This window comes from Carcharhinus amblyrhynchos, chromosome 4 (genome assembly GCF_965287045.1).
Source record: "Carcharhinus amblyrhynchos chromosome 4, sCarAmb.v2.hapA, whole genome shotgun sequence".
NCBI lineage: Eukaryota > Metazoa > Chordata > Chondrichthyes > Carcharhiniformes > Carcharhinidae > Carcharhinus > Carcharhinus amblyrhynchos.
In genome coordinates, this window is record NC_137327.1 from 103,022,414 (window position 1) to 103,047,969 (window position 25,556).

Sequence of the window (25,556 nt, forward strand, 5' to 3'; positions counted from 1 at the left end):
GCCTTAATTCTCTGAAGTGAATCGTACACACAGTTAATTACATATCACAGTTGCTGGAAAACATTGTTTGTCTGAAAGCAGCAGTGCAGACAGGCAGGCCATAGACTGTGCAAAATTCTTTATGACCTTGTATTTTATTAGCGGTGTTTGTTTTACATTTCAATTTTCAGGCTGTTTTGCGATGAATTATTTCATAGGTGACAGCAGTCGATTGAAGAAAAACTATACCAGTTTAGGCCTCCAGCACAGCTCATGCTGTAGACACTGATATCTTGGCACCTTTTTAGATATTTTCGATGGCTGAAACAAGACATAAAAAAGGAGAATTTTTCAAGTGACAGAACACATTTAATAAAAAAGTGACAGGTATCTTGTTAGATATCAGGAGAAACATAGATGACTTCACCGCACCAAATTATTGGATTGGAGATGGACAAGCCAAAACAGTTGGCTTGTATGAAAGAGAATTGGAATAATAACAGCTGAAAACTTATTGATCATTTAACTTGAAGCAAAAATATTGCAACCTATTAACTGTAGTAAGTATGAAACAGCATTCAATTCTTTGTCACAATCAGAAAACTGGAAAATTGTCTATTTGGGGTTGAAAATACATTTTGTTCTGGTTGTTAAAGACAATCTGGCACCATACATGAAGCTTTGACTTGGGATAATAAGACGAGTTTAGCCTTGGACATTTCTAGGAGTAGAGCCATAGAGGGTTACAGCATGGAAACAGGCCCTTCAGTCCAACTTGTCCATGCTGCCCTTTTTTTTAAAACTGCTAAGCTAATCTTAATAGCCCGCATTTGGCCAATATCCCTCTATACCCACTGTACCCATGTAACTATCTAAATGCTTTTTAAAAAAAAAAACAAAATTGTACCCGCCTCTACTTCTACCTCTGGCAGCTTGTTCCAGACGCTCACCACCTTCTGTGTGAAGAAATTTCCCCTCTGGACACTTTCGTATCTCTCCCTTCTCAACTCAAACCTATGCCCTCTAGTTTTAGACTCCCCTACCTTTGAGAAAAGATATTGATTATCTAGCTGATCTGTGCCCCTCATAATTTTATAGACCTCTATAAGATCACCCCTCAGCCTCCTACACTTCAGAGAAAAAAGTCCCAATCTATCTAGCCTCTGCTTATAACTCAGTACTGTTTTTTTTTAATTGCCAAGAATTGTTCTTCTCCTATGGGGAGAACACCACTGTGAAGATAGTTTGGGTAACAACAGGAGATTCAAACACCTAGGTCCGATTTCTCGCAAAGACGGAGAGGGGTAGCATGATGGCACAATGGTTAACACTGCTGTCTCACAGCTCCAGGGAACTGGATTTAATTCCAGCCTTGGGTGACTGTTTGTGTGGAGTTTGCATATTCTGTCCATGTCTGCACAGATTTCCTCCAGGTGCTCCAGTTTCCTCCCACAGTCCCAAGGTGTGTAGGTTAGATGGATTACCATGGAAAGTGTGTAAGGTTGCGGGGAAAGGACACAGGAGAGGGCCTTGTCAGTGGCCTCTTGTGCACAGTAGGGATTCTATAGATCTCCAGCTTAGCAAACTGACACAGGGCCCTGATTCTGGAAGTCCTACCTCAAATCCTGGAGCCCATAGTGGGAGTGGGTTCACATGAAGTGCAGCTGCCTTTAAAAAGCTGCAATTTTCATCACTCAGATGTCTGAAAAGTGAATAGTGGACTTAATATTTTTCAGGGAAAGATCTAAAGTTACTCGAGTTCTCTGGAGAGTTAGGTACCTTTAAGAGAGTTAGGGGGCCCTTTTGGATTGATCCAGAAACTTCTTTGGAAGATGTCAGGTGCCATTTGAGATTGTTAGAAATAGACATTAATGTTCATTAAAGTGAATAAATTCACTGGAAATGTCAAGCTTTCAAGGCATTCAAATCATCTGCTCTTTAAATTAAAACAAGATGACTGCTAGCTATTCACTATCATTATAGGACTTGTGTGAAATGACTGATTTCATGACTTATCAATATCACAGTGGGATACCTGTTGGTTCACAGTTTGATTGACAGAGTTGAAGAGCCTCTGAATTTGTAGTTAAAAATAAAATCATTATTTTTATAAAGGATTAAATACATTAATGAAGTGTTTCCTTTTAAAAGGGATTAAGCAGTGAAAGAAATTTGAGTGTTTCTTTAAATATTGAAATCATCAATAAACTTTATTTCACTTCGTCTCATGAGGTCTGCCCGTGGTGGGTGCAGGGAGAGTTAGCATTGAGGGTGAAAGGGTAAGTGGTGGTGAGTGAAGTGGCATGGGTTGGCAAAGGAGGTGGGTGGAGGAGCATTGGGATTGGGTAGAGGGCATAGGTTGGCATGGAAGATATGATGGACCATGGAGGAAAACAATGTGGCGAGGGGAGTGTGTGAGTTGGGGAAGGGGTTGCTGGTGGTTTGTATGGGTATGAGGGGCAAGGGATAAAGAGATATTTTTTGTTGTCTTTTGCAAACAAACCTCCCGAACCACTGAGGCTGACCTTTTAGACTTTTTGCCCCTTGGTGCTCAGTAGTCATTGTGGCTATACACTCATCTGTTTCTGGGGAGAGTGGGCCCATCTCCTGTTAACACAACCCCTCCCCAGAACGAAATGAGAACATCCAAGGTACTTTCTCCCAAGCCAATTTTTCAGAGTCACTACGCTCCCAACTCAGGAACAGTCTTCTGCTCCTGAGACAAGCGATCAATTACTTGAACGAATGGGGTATGGAAAGATATTATCATAGAATTTACAGAAAGGTATTGCAATATTATAGAACCCATAAAAACATGTATTCCATGTGCTGTGAGGAGCAGAAGAAGTCTACTTCTGTTAAAGGGTTTCTTATGTTGATTGAACTCCATTTTATGAACCATTACAATTTGTGTCACTCTCAGTTTCTATTTATGGCACCAACCTCCAACTTGTGCCTTCAGATTTTTCCTCACTGATTGGATAGCATGCAGAGGTGAATGGCAGGAATCTATAAATTGGCATTGCTATAATGAGCCTGTGACTCAAAAAGTATAAAGACCTTCCGCACTAATAATGTTAGGAATGCCATATTTGAAGATTAATTTTCACAGAGCAAAGAACGCATTTCTAAAGCCAGGCATCTAAACTGTGAAGTTTTTTTTTGCACAATGCCATTTTATTATTTATTCCGCTAATAAAAATACAAATTCAATTACAGATTCAGAGTTTTGACTGATAATTACTTATTGTACTGTTGTATCTTTGACAGCACAACCCTGTGTTCACTCTCAATAACTCCTTTACCCATGCAGTCAACTCATCAGCTGTAAGATGCAATCTTTTCCAAGGGGGAAAAGCACATCTTGTGTATACAATAATAAAAAACAACAGATGGTCAGTACACAGTGCAATTACTTTGGGTTTATATGTGTACACAGCATGGCCTTGATTGAACTCAGAACCACATGCAAGTCTGTGTGTCATTCTCTCATTTATAGGAGTTTGTACATAATCAATGAATTGAGGAATGCAAGGTATACGAGGATGATTTCAACTTCTTGATCTCTTCTGTGCCATAAGTAAATCTACCATATCTTAGCTTGCTCAATCCATGAATACATGCTGCTCAACATAAACTGCATGCACTAGAGTTTTACTGGTGTATGTTCTGAATGTTCTATATATTTTCACTTAACGGTTCCATTTTTACACTATATAGATGAGACTCAGCTCATGATGCCCACCATCAGAACAAGCATCGAGAAGTTCCACATGGCTGGACAAGCCTTGCCGCCTGGGTTTCCAGCACCATTTTTATTTGCTGATGGACTGTCCTCAATAGAAACACTTCTAACCAATATTCAGGTAAACTCTAAACAGCATGAAAAAGTTAGCAATAGAATAGGGAAGAGTTCTGTTTGATGTTCACTGTGATTTGATAGCTTACTAACCCTATCAAGTTCCCATCGATCCTAGTGCTTGTAATTTATGGAAGAGCATCAGATGCTGCAGTGGCCAAAGGAAGGGACAGATAAAATATAAATTTAAAATGACTCATTATAAAAGAGAAAGGTTCCTTGTATTTGTAATGTAATAGCATTACAGCAAACACCAGGAAGCAGCAGAAGTAACAACATGACTTTATATAGTCACTTTAAATGTAGAAAAATAGCCCACAATTGCAAAAAGAAAATGGACACCAACCAAAGGTATTATGTCAGCTTACCCAAACAGCTTACCCAAAAGGCAAAGGAATGCCCGTCCGCCATCCTCTCACCCAATCAAATGCTCCTCACCATCAAACTTGCCACAGGGAAGGGCATTAAATTCCACCCATAGAGCATGAATTAAGGAGCGAAGTTCAGAACATTGAACCTGGTGGATGAAAGCATACCAAACGATGAGGTGAAAGGCAGGGAATAAACAAAAATCCAGAATCAAAACAGGGAAGGAGAAAAGCTCTGTAGCAAGTTACAATAATAGGGAGGGGCTTTCAGGGTGATAATTGGGCTCAACAAGTTCTCATTAAAAATTGATGTGATCAAAGTCTCTCTCGGGACCTTTATTTAGAAACAAATAGACTAAGGTCTGGTAAAAAGAAAGATAACAAGAGTTCGACTTAATGGGATCACCCATTTAGGAGCAGCAAATCGTTCTGGCTAAAAGGAATTCTCTATAGCAGACTGGCCCATAATCATGTCCCAGATTATTATAAATTACTATCCTTTAGAGATTGCATTTAGTTTAACAGGCTTCCGACCCCTTTCCACAATGCAATACCGATTGAGCAATCCGCTGGGATCTTACTTTAGTAACACAACAGGCATGAATATAATCCCTTCCTCCCACCAAAGGAGGCAGACCTAATCACTGAAAGCAGTGATGCAATAAATATGGAAAATTGTAGTTAATAATGATTAATTATATCATTAACCATTCAACATCTCATGTGTTGCATAATAAATAACATTGACATGAGCCTAGTCTAATGAAACACTATTCTATTGATTTTAAATTATAAAATACATTTGGATAATGTTTGCAAACTCCAGCCTATTTAAAGGTGAAGAATCCAATTTAAATATGCTATAAAGAAAGTGTCCATTTCCAAGGTTGGCATGTCCAATATGTTGTTTCCTTTGATTAAATCGCAGATTTTTTTTTTAAGAAACTTGTTTCTCTAATTTCAATACATGCCTTAAGTTTATTACCCCAACAGCTCAATGCTCAAGTTCACCAATGCAGAAGTCAACATCTTCTCCACCAGTTACAACATACTCAGAGTCCCTTAGCCCACATTTTCCCCTATACAAGGTCCATGCAGACATTTTTCCCCTTTTAGGAAAACTAATCAACTTACAAATCCTTTCCTTCATGTGAAATGATTTACAACCCCATCAGAGCTATCATTTCCAGCTGCGTTTCAGTAAGTCCTCTTCACTTATCTGAACTGGGCTACTCTCTAGTTATGCCCTCTCCTCCACAAATGGTGCCTGTTCTGATACTAACTGCTAACTCACCAAATTTGTGTTTTTGCCATTCCTCTTCTTAATTCCAAGTAAAAACTTCACCCTCCCACCCACCTATGACTAGTCTAGCTTTTCTTGTTCCACCTTTTTCTTCTACTCCATAAAACATGAAAATATTCTTCTTTACACAAGGGTCATTAACTTGTTGAATTTTATACACTTGTTGAAAAGATAGAAGACTAAACTGGGTGTCAGTTGTACAGTGGTTAGCATTGCTGCCTCACAGTGCCAGGACCTAGATTTGATTACTGGCTTGGGTCACTGTCTGCGCGGAATCAGCGCGTTCTCCCCGTGTCTGCATGGGTTTCCTCCGGAGCTCCGGTTTTGTCACACAGTCTGAAAAACATGCTGGTTAGGTGCATTGGCCATGATAAATCCACCCTCAGTGCACCGAGCAGGTGCCGGAGTGTGGCAACGAGGGGATTTTCACAGTAACTTCATTGCAGTGTTAATGTAAGACACTAACAAACTTAAACTAAACAGACACTTTAAATTTCTGTATCATTGCACACGTTTTCTGTATAATTTCTCAACAGCTCGGTTCTGAATTCTTTAAATAAACCCTTTAAAATGTTGCAGAATTATTTTTCAAAGTATGCATAATGGCAATGGAGTGAATTGCGTTTCTGTATTCTGTCACGTGGAAGAAAATAAGTTCGGAAGTCAACTTGAATATTCAATTATTTCTCATTCGCATTAGGATCTTTCACAAATAATTCAACTGGAATCCAGTAAAAGATAACCTGACTGTCACAAGACATTTTCTTATCTGATTTGAAACTTTATCATGATTCTGGACCAAACAGGATTCTCTGTTCCTATTTGGGAAAGTGTACCAGATTAGTGCGCGATTACTATTTTCCCCAAAGAAAGTTGCCCAATCTTTCATAAATGCCGCAGTTCCTATTTGCTATAATTATAGTGATCTGTTCTTGGCCTGAGTTACAAAAATGTTTTCCCCCAAATGTCAGCCTTCAGTGATACAGAGCCTTTGAAAATTGTCTTATTCTCCTAGAAGACCGATAATCCAAAGCATTTGGGCAGGATGGTGGCACAGTGGTTAGCACTGCTGTCTCACAATGCAAGGAACCCGTGTTCGATTCTGGCCTTGGATCACTGTCTGTGTGGATTTTGTACACATTCTCCCTGTCTCTGCATGGGTTTCCACCCACAGTCCAAAAATGTGCAGGTTAGGTTGATTGGCTATGCTAAATTGACTCTAGTGTCAGAGGGATTAGCAGGATAAATATGTGGGGTTACGGGAATAGGGCCAGGATGGGATTGTTGTCGAAACAGACTCTTTCTCCACTGTAGGGTTGCTATGATGTTAGTTTGCATCTGTTAAGAATGGAAATGAGATCATATTTATTTAAAATCGGTTTATCTGATTAGAGGAAGACATTGAGAAGAAAAGTTTACCATCAAAAGTGGGATCTCAAAAAGCTTTGTTGTTTCAATTCGGGTAATGAACAGTGCCGCAGTAAAGATGGGATTAGTAATAGCAAGAGACAGAGTGTGATACGGTACAAAAATGTAGAAAAAAATATTTTGCTGCAGGACTTGTATTGAGGATCTCTACTGTATTACTGAAGTTTAGTTGCTCTTATTTCAACACAGTTCTGTAATTGTACAGGGTCTTCTGAAGGTGGCTGTCGACAATGCACGTGTGCAAGAGAAGCAGATACAGCAGGAGAAGAAAGAACTTAAACTGGAGCTGTTCAGGGAAAGAGAAATGAGAGAAACCTTAGAGCGACAGCTCACAGCAGAACAGCACAATCGAGGTAGGTCACATGCTAATTGAGCAAGAAAATAAAAAGCAGAAATAGTACAGCCCACTCAAAGCTTAATGCTCCAGCTGGGTCTGCTTTGGTTTGTTTGCCTCTGTTTAGTTACAGAGGTAGCTGTGCAAGATGGAAAGGACTGTCAGCCTGGTCGCGGTTACAGCCCGTGTGGATGAAGATGTCACAACATAAGGTCCTGACATAAGGATTCAGAGTGTGATATTGCCACTTATCCAGACTAAGTTCACGCACATAAATGATCTCAACAGCTGCCAAGCTTTGATGCTGTGGAACAAGGAAGAATCCTCAGCATAAATTTAAGTCTGTATTACTGCAGGAGCTTTCAGTCTAATCAAGTCCTAGTTAGACATTGTTTTCAATGTTTAACAAGAAAGTTCCATTGCAATATTCATTGGCACCAGAGAGAGATTTTAGATCACCAAATTGTACTAACTTTTCAAAAAAAGCAGTTCCATGAAAAATAATTTTTGAATTGTAATCTTGTCACGACTAAATCCAAGTACTTTATAATGATGAAAAAGTTACACAAAAATGAGATGGTTTTATTAATACATACTAACTCTGGAAATTTCATATTTAGGTAGTTGGTTTTTCCATGTACAAAACCATTCTCCATTATCCCTATTGAATAGAATTCCCGAATTTTAAATGTACATTTAGTCAAAAAGTACACCACACAGCATTATAGTTTTGGTACTGTTGATGTTAACTTGTGAGGAAGATGCATAGAGGCTTCAAGGGGAACTTGGATAGGCTAAGTAAATGGGCAAGACCATTGGCAGATGGAATATAATGTAAACAAGTGTGAAGGTGTTCACTTGATAGATAAAACAGAAAGACATAGTACTTCTTAAATGGAGAGAAATCCTTGTTCAGGAGTCACTACATGTTAGTTTGTAGATGAAGCAAGCTGCTGGGAAGACAAATGGTTTGTTGGTCTTCAAAGATTGGGGGAAAGGCAAATTGTGCGGAGGGTGTGGAGAGTCTGCAGAAGGATCTAGATAGGCTGGGCGAATGGGCCAGGAAATGGCAAATGGAATTTAATGTTGGCAAGTGTGAGGTGGTCCACTTTGGTAGGAAGAATGGTAGGAAGGACTATTACTTACGTGGCGAAAAACTGCAGCAGGCGACGGTGCAGAGGGACCTCGGGGTCCTTGTGCATGAGTCGCAAAAACCCAGCTTGCAGGTGCAGCAGGTGGTCAGGAAGGCAAATGGGATGCTGGCCTTCATAGCGAGGGGGATTGAATATAAAAGTAGGGAGGTCTTGCTGCAGCTGTATAGGGCATTGGTGAGGCCGCAGCTGGAGTACTGTGTGCAGTTTTGGGCGCCGCACCTGCGCAAGGATATTTTGGCCCTGGAGGGAGTGCAGAGGAGGTTTACTAGGCTGATACCAGAGTTGAGGGGATTGAGCTATGAGGAGAGGCTGAATAAACTAGGCTTGTACTCGTTAGAGTTTAGAAGAATGAGGGGAGATCTCATTGAGACGTATAAGATGATGAATGGGATGGATAGGATAGAGGTGGAGAGACTCTTCCCGCTCAAAAAAAGACAGTAGGACTAGGGGGCACAGCCTCAAGATAAAGGGGAGGCGGTTTAGAACGGAGTTGAGGAGGAACTTCTTCACTCAAAGGGTGGTGAATCTCTGGAATTCTCTGCCCGTTGAAGTGGTGGAGGCTGCCTCGCTAAATATTTTTAAGAAGCGGGTTGATGGGTTCTTGATAAGAGAGGGGATTAAGGGTTATGGGGAGAGGGCGGGAAAGTGGAACTGAGCTACAACAGATCAGCCATGATCTTATTGAATGGCGGGGCAGGCTCGAAGGGCTGGATGGCCTACTCCTGCTCCTATTTCTTATGTTCTTATGTTCTTATTATGAGGGGGATTTAAGTACAGGAGTAAAGATGATTTGCTGCATTTGTATAGAATCCTGGTGAGACTGCTCCCACAGCATGCTGTACAGTTTTAGTCTCCTTGTTGAAGGAAGGATGCAGTTGCCACAGAGAGAGCGTAACTGAAGTTTGCTAGATTAACCCCTGGAATTGTTTTATGTGAAGAGACTGAGGAAACAAAACTAGGCATAGAGTTTTGAAGAATGAGAGGTGATCTCATTGAAATTTCCAGAATTAATACAAGCATGACAGTATAGACATAGATAGGATGTTTCCCCTGGCTGGTGAGTCTAGAACCAGGGAACATGGTCTCAGAATTATGGGCAGACCATTTCAGACTGAGATAGTGGGTGATGAATCTTGGAAATTCTCTATGCCAGAGGACTGTGGAAGCTTACTTACAGAGCATGTTCAAGACTGAGATTGTTAGATTTCTAGATACTAATGACATTATGGAATGAGGGGATAGTGCAGGAATATAGCATTGAGTTGGATGAATATGATCTAATTGAATCGTTGGGCCAAATGACCTACTCCTGGTCCAATCAAATACTCTCAAATTAGTCACTGTTTCATTTCTCCTGGCCCATCACACGTTTGTAGAGGTGTGATGTTAGTGCTATTTAACATTGGTGAAGTAGTCAGGGGGTGATGCTGAATGTCGTGGTGCTAACTTTAAGGGTTCTGGTCAGACTACTTGTTCCCCGTCACGAGGGGTAACTGACTGTTCTGCTTGGCTGCAGCATGTCAGCGGGACTCAGCAAAGCCCACAGAAAGAAGGGCTAGGAGGATGGGGAGGAGGGCTCTGCACAGTTTGCCGTATCCATGAAGGAGCATTTTTCTCATCTCAGCAGCAGTGCTGGGAGCTTTTTATTCTCCATTATACGAATGATGTGCTTACTGAAAGCTCTCAGCTCTTGCAGACAAACTGGAGCAGGATGAGGATGACACTGGCCATGGCTGTGAAAGCAGATGCAACCATGAAGGTTTTAGTGCAGTCCCCCCTCCCCCCATGTACACATTGCAGCCCTTCACCCCCCTCACCCCATGTACACATTGCAGCCCTTCACCCCCCTCACCCCATGTACACATTGCAACCCTTCACCCCCCTCACCCCATGTACACATTGCAACCCTTCACCCCTTCCCCCATGTACACATTGCAGCCCTTCACCCCCCTCACCCCATGTACACATTGCAGCCCTTCACCCCCCCCACCCCATGTACACATTGCAGCCCTTCACCCCTCCCACCCCCATGTACACATTGCAGCCCTTCACCCCCCTCATCCCCATGTACACATTGCAGCCCTTCACCCCCATGTACACATTGCAGCCCTTCACCCCCATGTACACATTGCAGCCCTTCACCCCTCCCACCCCCATGTACACATTGCAGCCCTTCACCCCCCACTCCATGTACACATTATAGCCCTTCAACCCCCCCCACCCCCATGTACACATTATAGCCCTTCACCCCCCCACCCCCATGTACACATTGCTGCCCTTCACCCCCCACCCCTCCACCCTCGTACACAATGCAGCCCTTTGCTCCTCCCAATAATACAATGAGCAGATGTTATACAAGTGGAAATATTTCCTTATTCGCTCTGTTACTGATTATTCATGTCCTCGAGATGAGGTGGGACCTGCACAACTCTTTCCTCCCTAACCTGCCTGTACCAATTCATGTACTCAGTGACTCAACACATACAAGACCTGCCTCTACCCCACCAAGTGTCATTCCAAAAGACTTGCTGGTTAGGTGCATTGGCTATTTTCCCTCAGTGTACCTGAACAGGTGCCAGGGTGTGGCGGCTAGGGGATTTTTCACAGTAACTTCATTGCAGTGTTAATGTAAGTCTGCTTGTAACACCAATAAATAAACTTTACACTTTATCTGAGCTAATGACTGCAAGTCAGAGATCAAGTGACAATGTTTCATCAGGATCATCCTCTTGGACTTCATACTCTTACCATTGTCTGGCCAGGTTGTAGTTCTAGGGAATCCAGAAAGAGAAAAGGATGGGGTTGAGGTTGTGGTGAGAGGGAATAAGACCTGCATGCTTACATCAGCTGGAGCTTGTAAGTGAGAAAAGATGATGGGGAAGTTGGGTGTAAGATATGGATTACTCAGTAAAATGGTTATTTTCAATGGTTGCAATCCCACCCCTCGCTACAGCTTCCATTTTGGCCACTCCAATTATGGCCAACACGGTCTTCTCCGTCGAGGTGAGGCATATATCAGTACTTGCCCAGCCACCATCCATCTCCTGCTCCAAAGCCTCCAAGGTCGCAAAGAAAGAACATTGGACCACAGTTTCCGCCCCATTACTCTGACACTTGTCCCCTTCACTCCTCTTGCAGGTAGGATACTATTCCTTAGTCACTTCCACCATCTGCTGCAGCTTGGTGTCACCTCTGCTCAGTTTTGTGGCACAAGTTAGCAGTGGTGCATGGCTTGCACGGGCTTGGATCTCCTGCTAAGGTGCAAAGCCACTTGATGCACTTAGTGCTGACTGCACGCTCCTATCATTTAAACTAGACATCATTCTCGTCTGTATGCTGTCTGAATTACAATGACTGGATATGGGTTAATGCCCCATTTATACCCCTTTTCAAGCCTCATCCAATTTTACCTCCAAAATCTTGATATGTGCACAAGATATTATTCAGTTAGCAACTATTTTAAGAAAAACAAATGTAATTTTCCCTTAAATGGCCCCTCAGTTTACATACAATGGCCAAACAGACCAGAATCAATCCACTTGTTATTTGCGAGTCTTACGACTCTTGGCTGACCGTCACAACGTGGAATGAGTTAAAACTCCCTATCCAACTTTCTTTGTTCAATTTTGTGCCACCTCAAACGTTATGCTGAGATTGTGAACCTGCCATGTGGCAAATCAAGTTTGCGATTCCACCCCTTTTTATTAACTCATGGGATATGGGCATCACTGGCTAGGCCAGCATTTATTGCCCATCCCTAGTCGCCCGAGGGCAGTTGAGAGTCAACCACATTGCTGTGGCTGTGGAGTCACATGTAGGCCAGACCAGGTAAGGTTGGCAGATTTCCTTCCCTAAAGGACATTAGTAAACTTTTATTATATAGAGCATTATTTCACTGACTCCCTACCATGAGAATATCAGTTGCAAAAGAATGCTGAGCAGACTAAATCAGATTAGTCTACTACCAACTTTGCCTAGTTGTAGCAGTATAATTTTTTTCTGTATAATTTTCTCTTATGATTAAATTATCAATTGCAACAAACTGATGTCTGTCATTCATGTAAGTTTGCATCCATATAACATGTTCTTTGTTAAATTTATATGGTTTACTGGTGTTTTATTTTCCACCACCTTAACATTCTGATAAGCAATAATTTCCAACCAACAAGTAGGACTTAGTTTCATAAAGTAATGCTCCAACCATCACTAGAGAGCTAACAAACATGTCTCAGGTAACTATTCATAGTACAAGTCAGCTGAAATCCTACTGCTTTAAGATATGACTGTGAAATTCGCTTCTCTAATATTTTAGTAAAGGTGGTAATAGGTTTAAAATGGGTCAACAACTTTGTTAATTAGCATTTACAGCTTGGAAACAAGCCACTTGACTTTATGTTGGTACTTATTCTCTACGAGTCTCCTCTCGTTCCACAGCATCTCATCTGACCTGAGATGTGCAGGTTAGGTGGATTGGCCATGGTAAATGTGCAGTGATGTGCAGATAGTGCAAGGTTTGGGCCTGAGTGAGGTGTTCTTTTGGAGAGTTGGCGTAGGCTGAAAGGGCTGAATGGCCTTCCTCTGCACTGTCGGGATTCTATAATGGGGTTTGTACAAATATATTTAGTGTGGTGTGGCTCAAATTGATGGAGATAGGAATGCTCATGTTCCAAAATACCACAGGTACGGTGTAGTAGGAGGAGGGTGAAGAAGTACATGTCATTTTGACAGTTTGCCAAACAGCTGTTTAAAATCGTGCTACTGTTCAAAATAAAAAAATCCCTGCACTTAACGTTACACATGTAGAGGCAATGGCAAGTCTAGTTGGAGCAGTTGGGACTCTTGTCCCCTTCTGGGTCTACTGGTTCATGGACTAAAAAGTAATTTACAATTTAAACGCCAGCAACTGCTCTTAGCTGCTCAACAGCACTGCTAACTGGCAACTTAAACAGCCAAGTATGTTTAACTCCGAAGTACAACTTAGCTGAGTTTTCCTCAGTTGCCAGCTTCCAACTTCAGCGAATGGAAAAAGTTTACATGATTAGATCTGTACAATGACTGGAAAATTGTTGGTGACTACCCCCTCATCTATGCTTTGCAACTTGAACGTTGCTGTGAATTAGATCAGAGAGCACACCCTATGTGATTAAATGATATATTAACAACACAGTTATATTTTCTGGGAGAAGCATCCCAGAATAATAATTTATATTTGCTCAAGAAATAATCTTCTCCTGTTTGTCATATTTTCTATATTTTCTTCTTTTCTCATTCATTTTTAGGACATGGGTGTCACTGGCTGACCAGTATTTATTGCCCATCCCTTGAGAAGGTGGTGATGAGCTGCCTTCTTGAATCGCTGCAGCCCATGTTCTGTGGGTTGACTCACAATGCCATTAGGGAGGGAATTCCAGGAATTTGACGCAGCGACTGCAAAGGAACCTAAATGAACCACAACTATATGTAACAGCATTGTACCACCCATTACATGAGCTTTAATACTCCAACAACAACCATAATAATATTGGGCTTCCTCCGGGTGCTCTGGTTTCCTCCCACAGTCCAGGTTAGGTGCATTGGCTATGCTAAATTGCCCCTTCGTGCCCCGAGATGTGTAGGTAAGAGGGATTAGCAGGGTAAATATGTGGGTTGCAGTGTTAGGGCCTAGGTGGGATTGTTGTTGATACAGACACGATGGGCAAATGGCCGCCACCTGCACTGTAGGGTTTCTATGAATATCTGAGCTCTTCCTGTCTCAAGATTGTAGCAACTGAGTAACATAGAACATAGAACACTACAGCACAAACCAGCCCTTCGGCCCACAAGTTGCGCTGATCATATCCCTACCTACCAGGCCTATCTGTAACCCTCAATCCCACTAAATCCCATGTATTCATCTTTCGGAGAATGCCTCAGATGCACTAAGATAGTACCTTTAGCGTAATGAGAACATCCTAAGGCACTTCACAGGGACATTAAAATAAAGTATGAAACCAATATTGGGTCAGATGACCAAAAGCTTGGTCAAAGAGATAAATTTTAAGTTGCATCTTGAAGCAGAAACAGAGAGGTGTGATGAGTGAATTTCAGATCTTGGGACTTAGATAACTGAAGATGCAGCCACAAAATTAAAATGGAGGGTGCTGAAGAGGCCAGAATTAGAGGTGCACAGATATCTCAATGGGTTATCGGGCTGAAAGAGATTGCAGAGATAGGGAGGGCCATGGAGGGATTTGAAAACAAGGAAGAAAATTTTAAAATTAAAAGTGTCGCTTGACATAGATCCAATTTGCGTAGCATATCTATATGCACACACATGATGTTATGAGCACTCCTTCCATAGCTAACAGGTCATGGCATTGGACCTGAACCCAGAGCTTCTGGGGCAGAGATAGGGATGCTACCATTGTGCCACAAGACTTCCTCCCCAGGATCCAATGTAGGTCAGCAGGCACAGGGATAATAGAGAACTGGGTCTTGCTCTGAACTAGTACACAGGCAGCAATGTTTTGGACGACTTCCAAGTTAATGGAGGGTAAAAATGTTGGAGATTGGCAGGAGTATATTGGAATAGTCAAGTCCAGAAGTATTGAAAATATGAATGATGGCTTCAGCAGCCCTCTCCCTGTATGATGAATGTCTGAATTTGCCCCATCTCCAAATGTTATGGAAGTGGTAGTGTTAGTGATGGCATGACCAGAAGATTGGAAGTCCATCTAGGAATCAAATATGACACCAAGGTTGCAAACAGACTGATTTAACCTCAGAAAATTACCAGGGAGAGGGATGTCGCCAGTAATTAGGAAATGGAGTTTGGAGTGAGAACCAAACGCAATGTCTTCCGTCTTCCCAATATTTAAAAAGGTTACGTAATTAAACAGCAGTCTAAATGAATAGGAAAGAGATCCCCAGACATCACTTGCAAAATCTGTGTTAAATGAGGAAACCATTCTACTTTTTGTACCTTTGCAAGGGCAGGAGATATTGCGTTTGTCATTGCTGATAGGTTGAAAGGCAAATTTTAAATCACTTCAGCAGTGAACGCATTCTGAAAACAATGTTCATTTGACTATACCGCTACCATCATTGATTTTTGCGATGACTTTTGTTAAAAGAACCATTTGGTTAAGCATCTTACAAGCATAAATAACACCCTGTTCAAGGATGCCTGATCAAAGTCATGGGGGCAAATTTTACCACCCTGTCCGCCACAGGTATTGTAGCAGGCAAGGGGGTGAACCATGGAAAGGTCCATTGACCTCAGGTGGGATTTTCCAGTTTCGGGACTAGTGTGGCCAGAAAATCCACTCCCCTCACCCCCCAAATCTCAGCCTGAAAATGCACCTGTACATTGGTCAGTCTTATTCTCAAAGTAATGTTTAAAAGAAGTGATTTTGTGTTCTCTTGTCTTTACAAGAGTCTGCAGTTCTCCAACTGGTGCCATCTGGAAATAAAAGTTCCATTTTTAAAGTGCAATTTCAAATGCCCCTCATTTCACTGAGAACAATTGCAACTCCATCAATGTTCCAGCTTAATTGTATCATTTTTATTAACAATACAGAAGAGTATCAATAGAACTTACAAGACTTCATTTAAAAAATCCAATCTGATCATAACTTTTGAAATTGACAAGGATTATTTTATTGCATGTATCTGTGTTGATTTCTTACCCTGTACCATGCTGTGTCAAAAATCCCCTTTTGCATATTATAACATCCATTTATTTCTTACATTAAACCTTCCCAGCTCCATTGTTGTAGCTGGAACTGGATAACACTTAATTCCACATGAAGATGTTCAGAGGAGCACCCAACCCTCAGCCTGTTTTGGCAGATAGGACCCACAAATAAATGGTCTTCGGATGCATTAAAAAGAAGCTTGCCTAAACTGGTTTCCTGCTCCAGATTGTCCCATGCTGGGCTGGCCATCCCACAGCAGTCAGGAAGTGATTCAAATGTCAGATGGGGCATTCATTTACAAAAGAAGCAATGTTAGATTATCCAAATACCATCAAGCCACCTTGATATTGACAGATTCTTTGAAGAGAACCTGTTCAAAATGCAACATCGACAATAGAAAATCAACAGAAGGCTGTCAGGGAAGTAAACTCTGCCCTGGTGGTTGTGGACTTGAGCATATTTTTCTAGTGTTAATCACTTTTGTGTCAAGATTCCCTAAAGTGGGAATATATGCTTTTTTCAGAAAGACTGGGAGATTACATTTGCTTAAGACACAAGAGGGTTTCAATGTTACACTCATCCCAGGCTGATAGACACTGGGAACTTAAATATGGATTTTAAAACTCAAACCAACTTGGAGAAATATCGGCATTCCTTCACTGCCACTGGGTCAAAATCCTAGATCTCGCACCCTAACAGCACTGTGGGTGTACCTACACCACAGTTCAAAAAGGCAACTCACCACTATCTTCTCAAGGCCAGTTAGGGATGGGAAATAAAAATGCTGGTCTAGCCAGTGACGTCTGCATCCCATGAAAGAATTTTTAAAAAGCAGACCATCAGACTGTTCAACAGGATGATTACACCACTGAACCCAGTGAGGGAAACGTAGCAGATCCAAATTCTTAAGCACACACAGATAATGTTACCATCATTACCCTATCATTCTGGTTCTATTTTCACCATTTTTAAATGCACCTCCCTGAACTTGCAGTTGGGAAGTGCTGATTGAATTAGTTCCAACAGCTTTCAAATCTCTCACGGCACAGTCTGATTTCTCTGTTCTGGCAGCAGTGTATGCATGAGGAAGACTGTGCATAATTTTGGGGAGCCTTTTTTGATGTTGTGTTGCTTCACCTGTGCACTTCACAAAAGTTTGGTCTATTAATTACATTGGATTGCCAAGCAATGATGAAGGCAACATCTGAAGAGAACAAAATAGTTAATATGAATAAGTTGGCCAATATACATTGTAATGCAGTGTTAAACCATTGCTGCGTGAATGTAACATCATTCTTTATAAATTTAGATCCCAAAAGTAGTGATAATGATGTTATACAATTATAAAATTATGGTATTAGCCAATAAAACGCGAGGTGGAATAATACAGGGAAAGGTTGACACTGTCTCCATGCCAACCAATCCCACAGCAATAAAGCACTACAGAACTCATTAACGAAGGCCGAGTGGGACTTTTGCCCCTGATTGGGGTGGAAGTCCCACCCTCCTGGAACTGCCAGCCAATCTGTTTGGCTGGCAACTCCATCAGTCCCAGCAGTGCCAAGAAGGCATCTGCCAGGACTGCAACCGAATAAAGGAGCCCAGGGTCTACAGTCGCTAGAGTTGGCAGGTCTGGGGTCTTGGGCTGAGGGGGTTTGGGAGCATTGAAGAGAATCAGTGCAGGGATGGAGGTGGTCACCTCATGACTAGCAAAGATCAGCCACCGCCCCCCCGCCACCACCCCCCCCCCCCCCCCCCAACCCCCCCAAACCAAAACAACTCCTCACCTCCTTCCTCCCCCTCCTTAACCATTTGAGATTAAAAGAAGAATTCAGGCATCCTGCTTTACCCTGCAACCCATGCCAAACACATTGCGGAATATTTTTAGGATCAAAAAGCTTGATAACAGTTGTAATTTATCCTAAATTCGTCATTTTAATTTGACGGATGGGCTGCTGATTTCAGTGCCTGCCCGTATTATGGGGTGGGTGGGAAGGTGGCCGAATGGGCAACCAACCCATTTTATAACCCCATCCTGTGTTAAACACACACACTGGGGCATTGGGAAACCTGAAATTAGCAGGAATATATATAAACCTAGTATCCCCCACACAAAAAGTGTTACACTTTGTCCAATTGAAACAACAGATTGTACTCGGTTAGGGTTTACAAACTTTATGATTCCATAAATCATTCAAATGCGCAAAACATAAAACAACACTTTCAGTCTCAAGTGAAATTTAAAAAATTACATTAAGACAATTGTTCTGAACTTGTATTTTACAAATCTAGCAACAATTCAGAAGCGACTGAAGAAAGAGAAAAAGGCAAAGAGGAAATTACAGGAAGCACTCGAATTCGAGTCAAAGCGACGAGAGCAAGTGGAGCAAGCTTTACAACAGGCGACATCTACAGAAAGTCTCAGGGTGCTCAATGGTATGGACCTCATCACTTGACATGCAGTGCAATTCTTATGAATGAAAATTGAAATGAGTGGAAATGCATATCACGATCCATCAGAAATTATGGAGCAAAATGAAAGCTAGGTTAACAGTTCTGGTAGGCACTGTCAGAACCAATGAAGGATTAGAATTGAGGCAAGGCAGATCAAAGAATATGGGGGAAAAGCAGGAACAGGCTATTGAGTTGGATGGTCAGCCATGATCATAATGTATGGCAGAGTAGGCTCGAATGGATGAATGGCCGTCTCCTGCTCCTATTTTCTATGTTTAACTCACTTTTAGGAGAAGGAAAAGTTAATATGAATAAACTGACTTGACAGACAATAAAATAAAGTGTCATCCAATTAGACAGCTAGAGTGTAAATATAATTGTTCACAGGATATATTCCAACATGGTCTTGCCTTACCCTAACAATCTTCATTGTTAGTGAGTTCAATAGCAGCTCCTGGAATAGTAGCCATGATGTGGAGATGCCGGCGTTGGACTGAGCTAAACACAGCAAGAAGTCTGACAACACCAGGTTTAAGTCCAACCAATTTATTTGATAGTAAACTCACAAGCTTTTGGGGTTTGTCCCTTCGTCAGGTGAATGGAGTTATGTCTTTAGAATGAATCCTGCATCATTAGGCTACTTATTCCATTACCTCCAGACATGGGTGCCTACCAAAAATGGAAATCATTTTTTTCTTTTGAGCACTGAATTAAGTTTCTTCCTTTTTCACAGTAGAGGACATAAGGAGACACAGATTATATTATTAACCGTTAACATGCTGGCCATATGGAGTTGTTTATTTGGCAAATTAGATATAAATATTAACTGAACCATGACGTTGAGCTTTTTAAAGTTCATTATCGAATATAAATTTAAGGTCATTGATTTTCTGTTGCTATGGGGAAATGGGGAGCGTTCTTTGTATAGCCTTACATAGGAGGCTTGTATTATGATTGATTACTCAGTTATGGATGGAAGGCTTATACAAACAGCAGACGTGAGGGAGTATAATGTGCTGATTTGTTCCCCTGATTATTTTGTCAGGTGAAAATAAACATGAAATTTTCTTTTAATTATATATTACTGCACAAAATGCCAGTAACTGAAAAATATGCAAAAGGAAGATTAGCAAACATTAAAGAATTGCCTTCATGGAGACATAATGCAGAACAGGCTTCAAGGGCATATAAACATCAAGTCAGAATATTAATAACATTTATTTTTATGTATTGTGCAAGATTATAAAAGGCAGAAGTTTAATATAGTTTCCAAATTTGCCTCACATCCTTTTAATGCCAAAATATCCAAGCACTTTAGTGGAGTTAATCTGCCTGGTGACCCACCCTGCGTGGAATAGGTAGCCTAAAAAAATAGGGTTCCTTTCTGGAAAGGTGATCTGGCTCCTATCATCCAAGAATGGCCACACTGAAAATCTCTCAGCAGTGTGAAGATAATAACAAATGAATTAAATGATTTTTTTGCACATGACTTGGACTCATTTCCAAATTGTGTTATAGCTTTTCATTATGCATAATGAACACATTTTAATTATAGTCACACACATTCTGATGTGTGTAAAAATTACCCTCGGAACATTATGCACGTTGCGGATTTGATGAGATCAAAGGTTAATAGAGTTACTGAACTGTTGGAACTAAACCCTTTTGCTCATTAGTGATCACATGATAGTTGCCGTGCAAACCAGAGCTCACCCTTCTAGTCAACGTATCACATTACATACAGAAGTAAATCGTTATTTTTTAAAGAAGATAAAAATGTGAAAGATAAGAAATTCAGCCAGTTGAAAATCAACAGCAAAACTGATTTAATCTTCTTGTTTTTAGATGCAGTAATTCCTGAGATGGAAGGTGAACACTGTGGGACTCAACTTGACACAACAGCAGCAGTACAAGGTGGGCACAGGCTGTAGTGAAAGTACATACAAAGTAGTGAAATTCAGGGGCCTTTCTGGGGGCATAAGAACAGTCAAAAAGAGGATTAGATAATTTTAGCATTGAAAGATATCACAGTTCTGCTTTGCTGTTTGGAGATTTGAAACAGCGATACAAATCACAAGTAAAGTTTTCACATTTTTCACCTCTAACATGTCCTCCTGGTCATGTATCCCCTTCCAACTAAGAAAAGTCATTCTCTTGCACGGACTTCACCCATAGCAGCAAACTGTGCTGATCTCATTGGCCGACAAGAGAGAACGTATTATTCAAAAAATACAAGAGTTGTCCTGCATTAATTTTCCTCCTTCTTAACACCATGGTTGATCTCAGAGTAATCTTCAACACCTTAAAAATCTGTTGAAGTTCACTCTTAGGTAAACAGGCAGCCTCAAGACTTGAACCAGAAACTGCTGGAAAACAAATGCCGACCACTACTGAGGTGATGGGACAGTGATTCCTCCTTACCGTGTAAACTGCTATTTTTAGTAGAAGCCATTTCGCTATCTTTATCATTTCAAATGGTCACCAAATCATTTGTACAAAAATATATAGAATGTGTTAACTAAAGAGAACATACAAGTGATTCAAAATCCCACCAAATGCAGGTGACATGCGGCAGCGTTTCACTGTCCATATCCAAGATTCCGTCTTGGAAATTATTATGTTTGCTTGTTTGTACTTTCCCACAGGAAAAATCTATGTGCACATGTTGAACCCAGATTTGTGTCTCATTACAAGTGATATGTGATAAACACGCAAGTTTTGATTGTGGGCTGCTTCTTCCTTTCCAAGGCTTCCTTTGTTTGTTTGTTTGTCTTTCCTATATTGTTCTCAATAACTTTTCCTCCCATAAATTCACTTGTTAAAACTGGAAGGGAAACTCCAGGAGAAGAAACCAACAATTCATCTCTAAATTTCTCAATCTACTAATCCAAACAAAACTGTTCTATTTCTAACCTTGTCAAATTTGGAACATTGAAAGATATTCAGTGAATCTGTCTTAATGGTTTTAGTAACTTGTATATTTTCTGGTGGACTATGCTGTACAATAATTTGGTGAAATTATTAGATTCTCCTTTAGCAAATCTCGAAATTAAATATTTAATGACATTGCTAAAATAAACCACTTGAAATGTCACAATAATGGAAATCTTGACTAACCTCTTCGCTGACCCATTGTGTTTATGTAAAAGCTCTCACTGTAGCAGTAAGTCTCGTCTATTGAGAAGTTTGTGTTTGAATTTTTACTCTTGTTTATTTTCTATTCTGTGATAATATTTGTTGAACTGCAATTGCTCCATAAAGATTCCATGCATAAAATACCACACACAAGTAAAGAATCTAACCAAATGTCTCTCTTTCTCAATGAGAAAAGAGGCACTGATTTTATTCAGTGAGCAGGATTTTCTAGTTCCCCAAAGTTAACGGACTTTTTGCCGGTCTATCAAATTATCCATTCCATTTGCTATGATTCACGTGGGGGATAGAAATTTAGGCGAATGTCTTACTCGAGATGGTTCCATTTGTAAAGAAGGGATTTGGATGGCCAGAACAAGTTGGTTGACGTTCAAGTAATGTCTGCCCTGTACAGGGCCAGATAGCCATCAGATAGCTGATGAAACTCAGTTTTGAAATTGCAAGAAGGAATTATCTGGAGGCCAGGTATATAAACATGCATCACATATCCAGAACTGAGTGCCAACTAGGTTGGAGATACATGACTGCAAACAACTGAAGCATGATGTGTGTGTGATCAGAAGGATGGTGGCACTTGGTGCACAGGTTTACAGTAAATCATGCTGCCCATTTAGAGTTCTTGGTAACTGTAGTCATCTAGCAAGGATTGTAACCTGCAGTGGTTAGTTATCTGATCATTGTGTCACTGGGCAGGGATGGAGTGACAAGTACAGTTTCTTTTTACTTGCAGGGGTGAGGAAGAAGGCATACAGGATTAAAAAAAACGTGTAATCAGGCAAAATACTTCAGAATTGTTATTGACTGTGTGTATTTTTTGTGGAAGGACAATTTGTGGAACGATATTTTAAGGAACAAAACTCTGTTCATCACGAGATACATTTCTTTTGTTGAAGGTGAAGAGTTTCATGAAAACTTTATTTAAAAAATTATATGTAAAACAACCAAGAAACAAAAATCAGTTTCCATCTCTTGCTCCTCTATCCCGAGTGGAAGTGGCCAGGGTTGCTATTTCACTCAATTTTAAAATTTTTTATTGCCAGGCTTTCTTTCAGACATGGAAATAAAAAAAAGCCAGAGCTTCAATTTAGTACTGCATAGTTTGGACTTCAGTAATCCATCTTTACACTAATTTCCATGAGAAAAAAATGAACACTTGTGGAAAACTTTGTTAGATCTAGAGAGACATTACAATTTCCATGTAGTGCTTCTCAGAAGTTACTTAAATTAACATCTCATTGGCACAATGACACGCCCACTTACCTGACAAAGAGGCAGCGCTCCAAAAGCGAGTGGCTTTTGCTACCAAATAAACCTGTTGGATTTTAACCTGGTGTTGTGAGATTTCTTACTGTCTTTACCCCAGTTCAATGCCGGTATCTCCACATCAGGATGTGGAAAACCATGATAACAAAAATCACCAAATAGCACCCCCAGCAATCAGCCATGAAACTGCAAGAACCCATTTCACTATTTTATACCTTCTTTCAACCTCGGCATTTTTATATTAATTTAGCCATACTGATTAACATGTTTTCTTCCAAAAATGCCATCAGAGAAACCTACGAGATCACAGGGCTAGTAATTGATTAATCAGGCACAATGTGTGATATGAGCTGATTAACATATGTAATCATTAGGAGAGAGAGTTGAACAATGCAGCAAAAGCAAGGACTCTTCGATCACTGGAATGGAGCTCGACAAGACATTTTTGTGGTAGAATTCACAGGGCCAACTTAGAATATCCCACAGATGGGTCAAAAACATCAACTTTTAGTGCTTCAGGTTACACAAACAAGAAAAATGTAGAATACAAATGTAATTGTCTCATTTTATTGTTAGTCACAGCAGCTAACACTCCTTCAGAAGGCCATTTATTGTTTCAAAATGGGAAGGAACTTCATATGAATTGACAGGACCGGAATCAGTAAACTATGATTTAGTTGAATGAGTGAATTGTACAACATAGAAGCATTTACAAGTATGTTAAACATTAATGGAAAAGTAGGCATTGTTTGTGAGCAAGTCCTGCTCGGGACACTGGAATCCTTGAACTGCAATAAAACATTTGCACATTCAAACTGTTCCTTTGGCATCCCCATAGCAACATGGTTAGTGACTGTAGTGGGATATAGAGGGCATCACACTAGCAGAGATGAATTACATATAGGGGCTCTTTCAGGAGTGTGAAATGCCCTTTTGTCACTCATGAACTGAGAAGTTCTCAGCGGTTAGCCTGCACTTCAAGATCCATTTCAAATACAGCCTAGTTGTTTGAATGACAAGTGAAAGATTGTTTAGAATAATGTGGGCAAATCTGACCGTTGTATGCAAAATTAAGCATCACAGTTTAGATTAAAGTGACAGGGTATACAATTTATGAGGTATGCAATTCATAGAAATGTTATCCGAAACTTTAGAAAATGAGTGAGGTAACAATCTTTTTACCCTGTTTGCAAGATTTTTTTTGAATATGTATTAAACAAACATTATTGATGTATTAAACAAACATTCTGGGGCATTAGTTACATCTTCATTTGCATCAAGATATCAGAAATCATGATTCTATACGTTAACCGACTAAGGCACTCAAATGACTAGACAAAATAAGAAGGGACACATATTAAATAAACTGACCACGTTTTGTTCTTGAAATCCACACACTTGTCTTTTTAAAAATCAGTGCTTCATAATACTTACAGTCCAGAGCACCCCCATCCCCTGGCCTGAGATTGATGGTCTTCAGTTATGCGAAATGCAACACCTTTCCAAAGTACCTCCAGTATGCCCTTGTACTTAGCTGAGTGCATTCCGAATGTGCTAGTATGACTTATCCTGTATTTTCGGTCCTTGTCATCTCTCAGAAGGACATCGGCAAATCAGTGATTTCTGATGCTAATAGTAAAAGGCCATTTTGAGAACCCACGCAGAATTGATTTCAGTAAGTGTTTAGTTTTGGGTGAAATCAAGAAACTATTTTTGCAAGGATATGTTGCTTTTAGAGTTACCTCATTAGAAATCCTTTTTTTGTGTGTTTTTGCACCCACAAACACATTCCTATATTTATAGGCACTTTCGTAGATAATTACAGAATGCTTAATGGATGTCTAGAAGTGAGCCTCAGACAAGTTTGTAGATGGATGGAATGAAGGCTTGTGACAAACTGTCTCATGCACATCAAACTGAAACTTGCACACTGAATGCACACAAAACATTTCTACATATCATTATTATTATTGTTGGGAAAAGGTGATGAGCATTGAAGAGTCAGTGATCAGACAGCTACAGGTCCACTATTAATCATACTGGACAGGGGGAGGTTACAAAGGCCATGACTGCCCTTGTGATTGCTTTAAATGCATTTCCCTGCCTACTGGGCTTATCCTGGGGGTAACGAACAAAGATTTCTCCTCCTCCTCGCAACATGCTAATTAATATAATGCTCACTGGTTTTGGTAAATGGGTACATTTTGCTCTGCTGCTCTGTCCTTCACTACTCCGTGGATAAATGCACCCTTTGGATACAAAATCATTGGAGCAAGTGATTTTTGGACTCAGCCCAAGGCTGGAAGTATAGTTGCCTGTCTGAGCCTCTATCCTGGAGGCCACTCATCTGCAGTCCCCTCCTGAATGTCAACATACAGGATAAGAAGTGGGAGGAAAAGGTGAAGATTATGTTAGATGGAGGCCAAATACTGCAAAAAGCCTAGTTGATTTGAAAGTGTAAGGGTGAAATTTAAAACAGGAATTAGGAAAGCAAAGTGATGCATGAAAACAAAATCAGCATGTAATGAAAGATAATACAAAGATGCTTTATAAATATGTAAAGAGCAAGAGATTAACCAAGGATA

The 25,556-nt window shown here is 40.6% G+C and overlaps 1 protein-coding gene across 4 annotated transcripts in view; it reads left to right on the forward strand.

Annotated features, from left to right (window-relative positions):
- dacha (dachshund a) overlaps positions 1 to 25,556 on the forward strand; it is a 375,878-nt gene that overhangs the window by 333,754 nt on the left and 16,568 nt on the right. For all 4 annotated transcript variants that reach the window (XM_080187709.1, XM_080187712.1, XM_080187710.1 and 1 more), the window contains 4 exons: positions 3,700 to 3,845; positions 7,143 to 7,290; positions 18,394 to 18,537; positions 20,401 to 20,469. In XM_080187709.1, the coding sequence (XP_080043835.1) occupies positions 3,700 to 3,845; positions 7,143 to 7,290; positions 18,394 to 18,537; positions 20,401 to 20,469 (507 nt within the window). The remainder of the gene's footprint in view (positions 1 to 3,699; positions 3,846 to 7,142; positions 7,291 to 18,393; positions 18,538 to 20,400; positions 20,470 to 25,556) is intronic.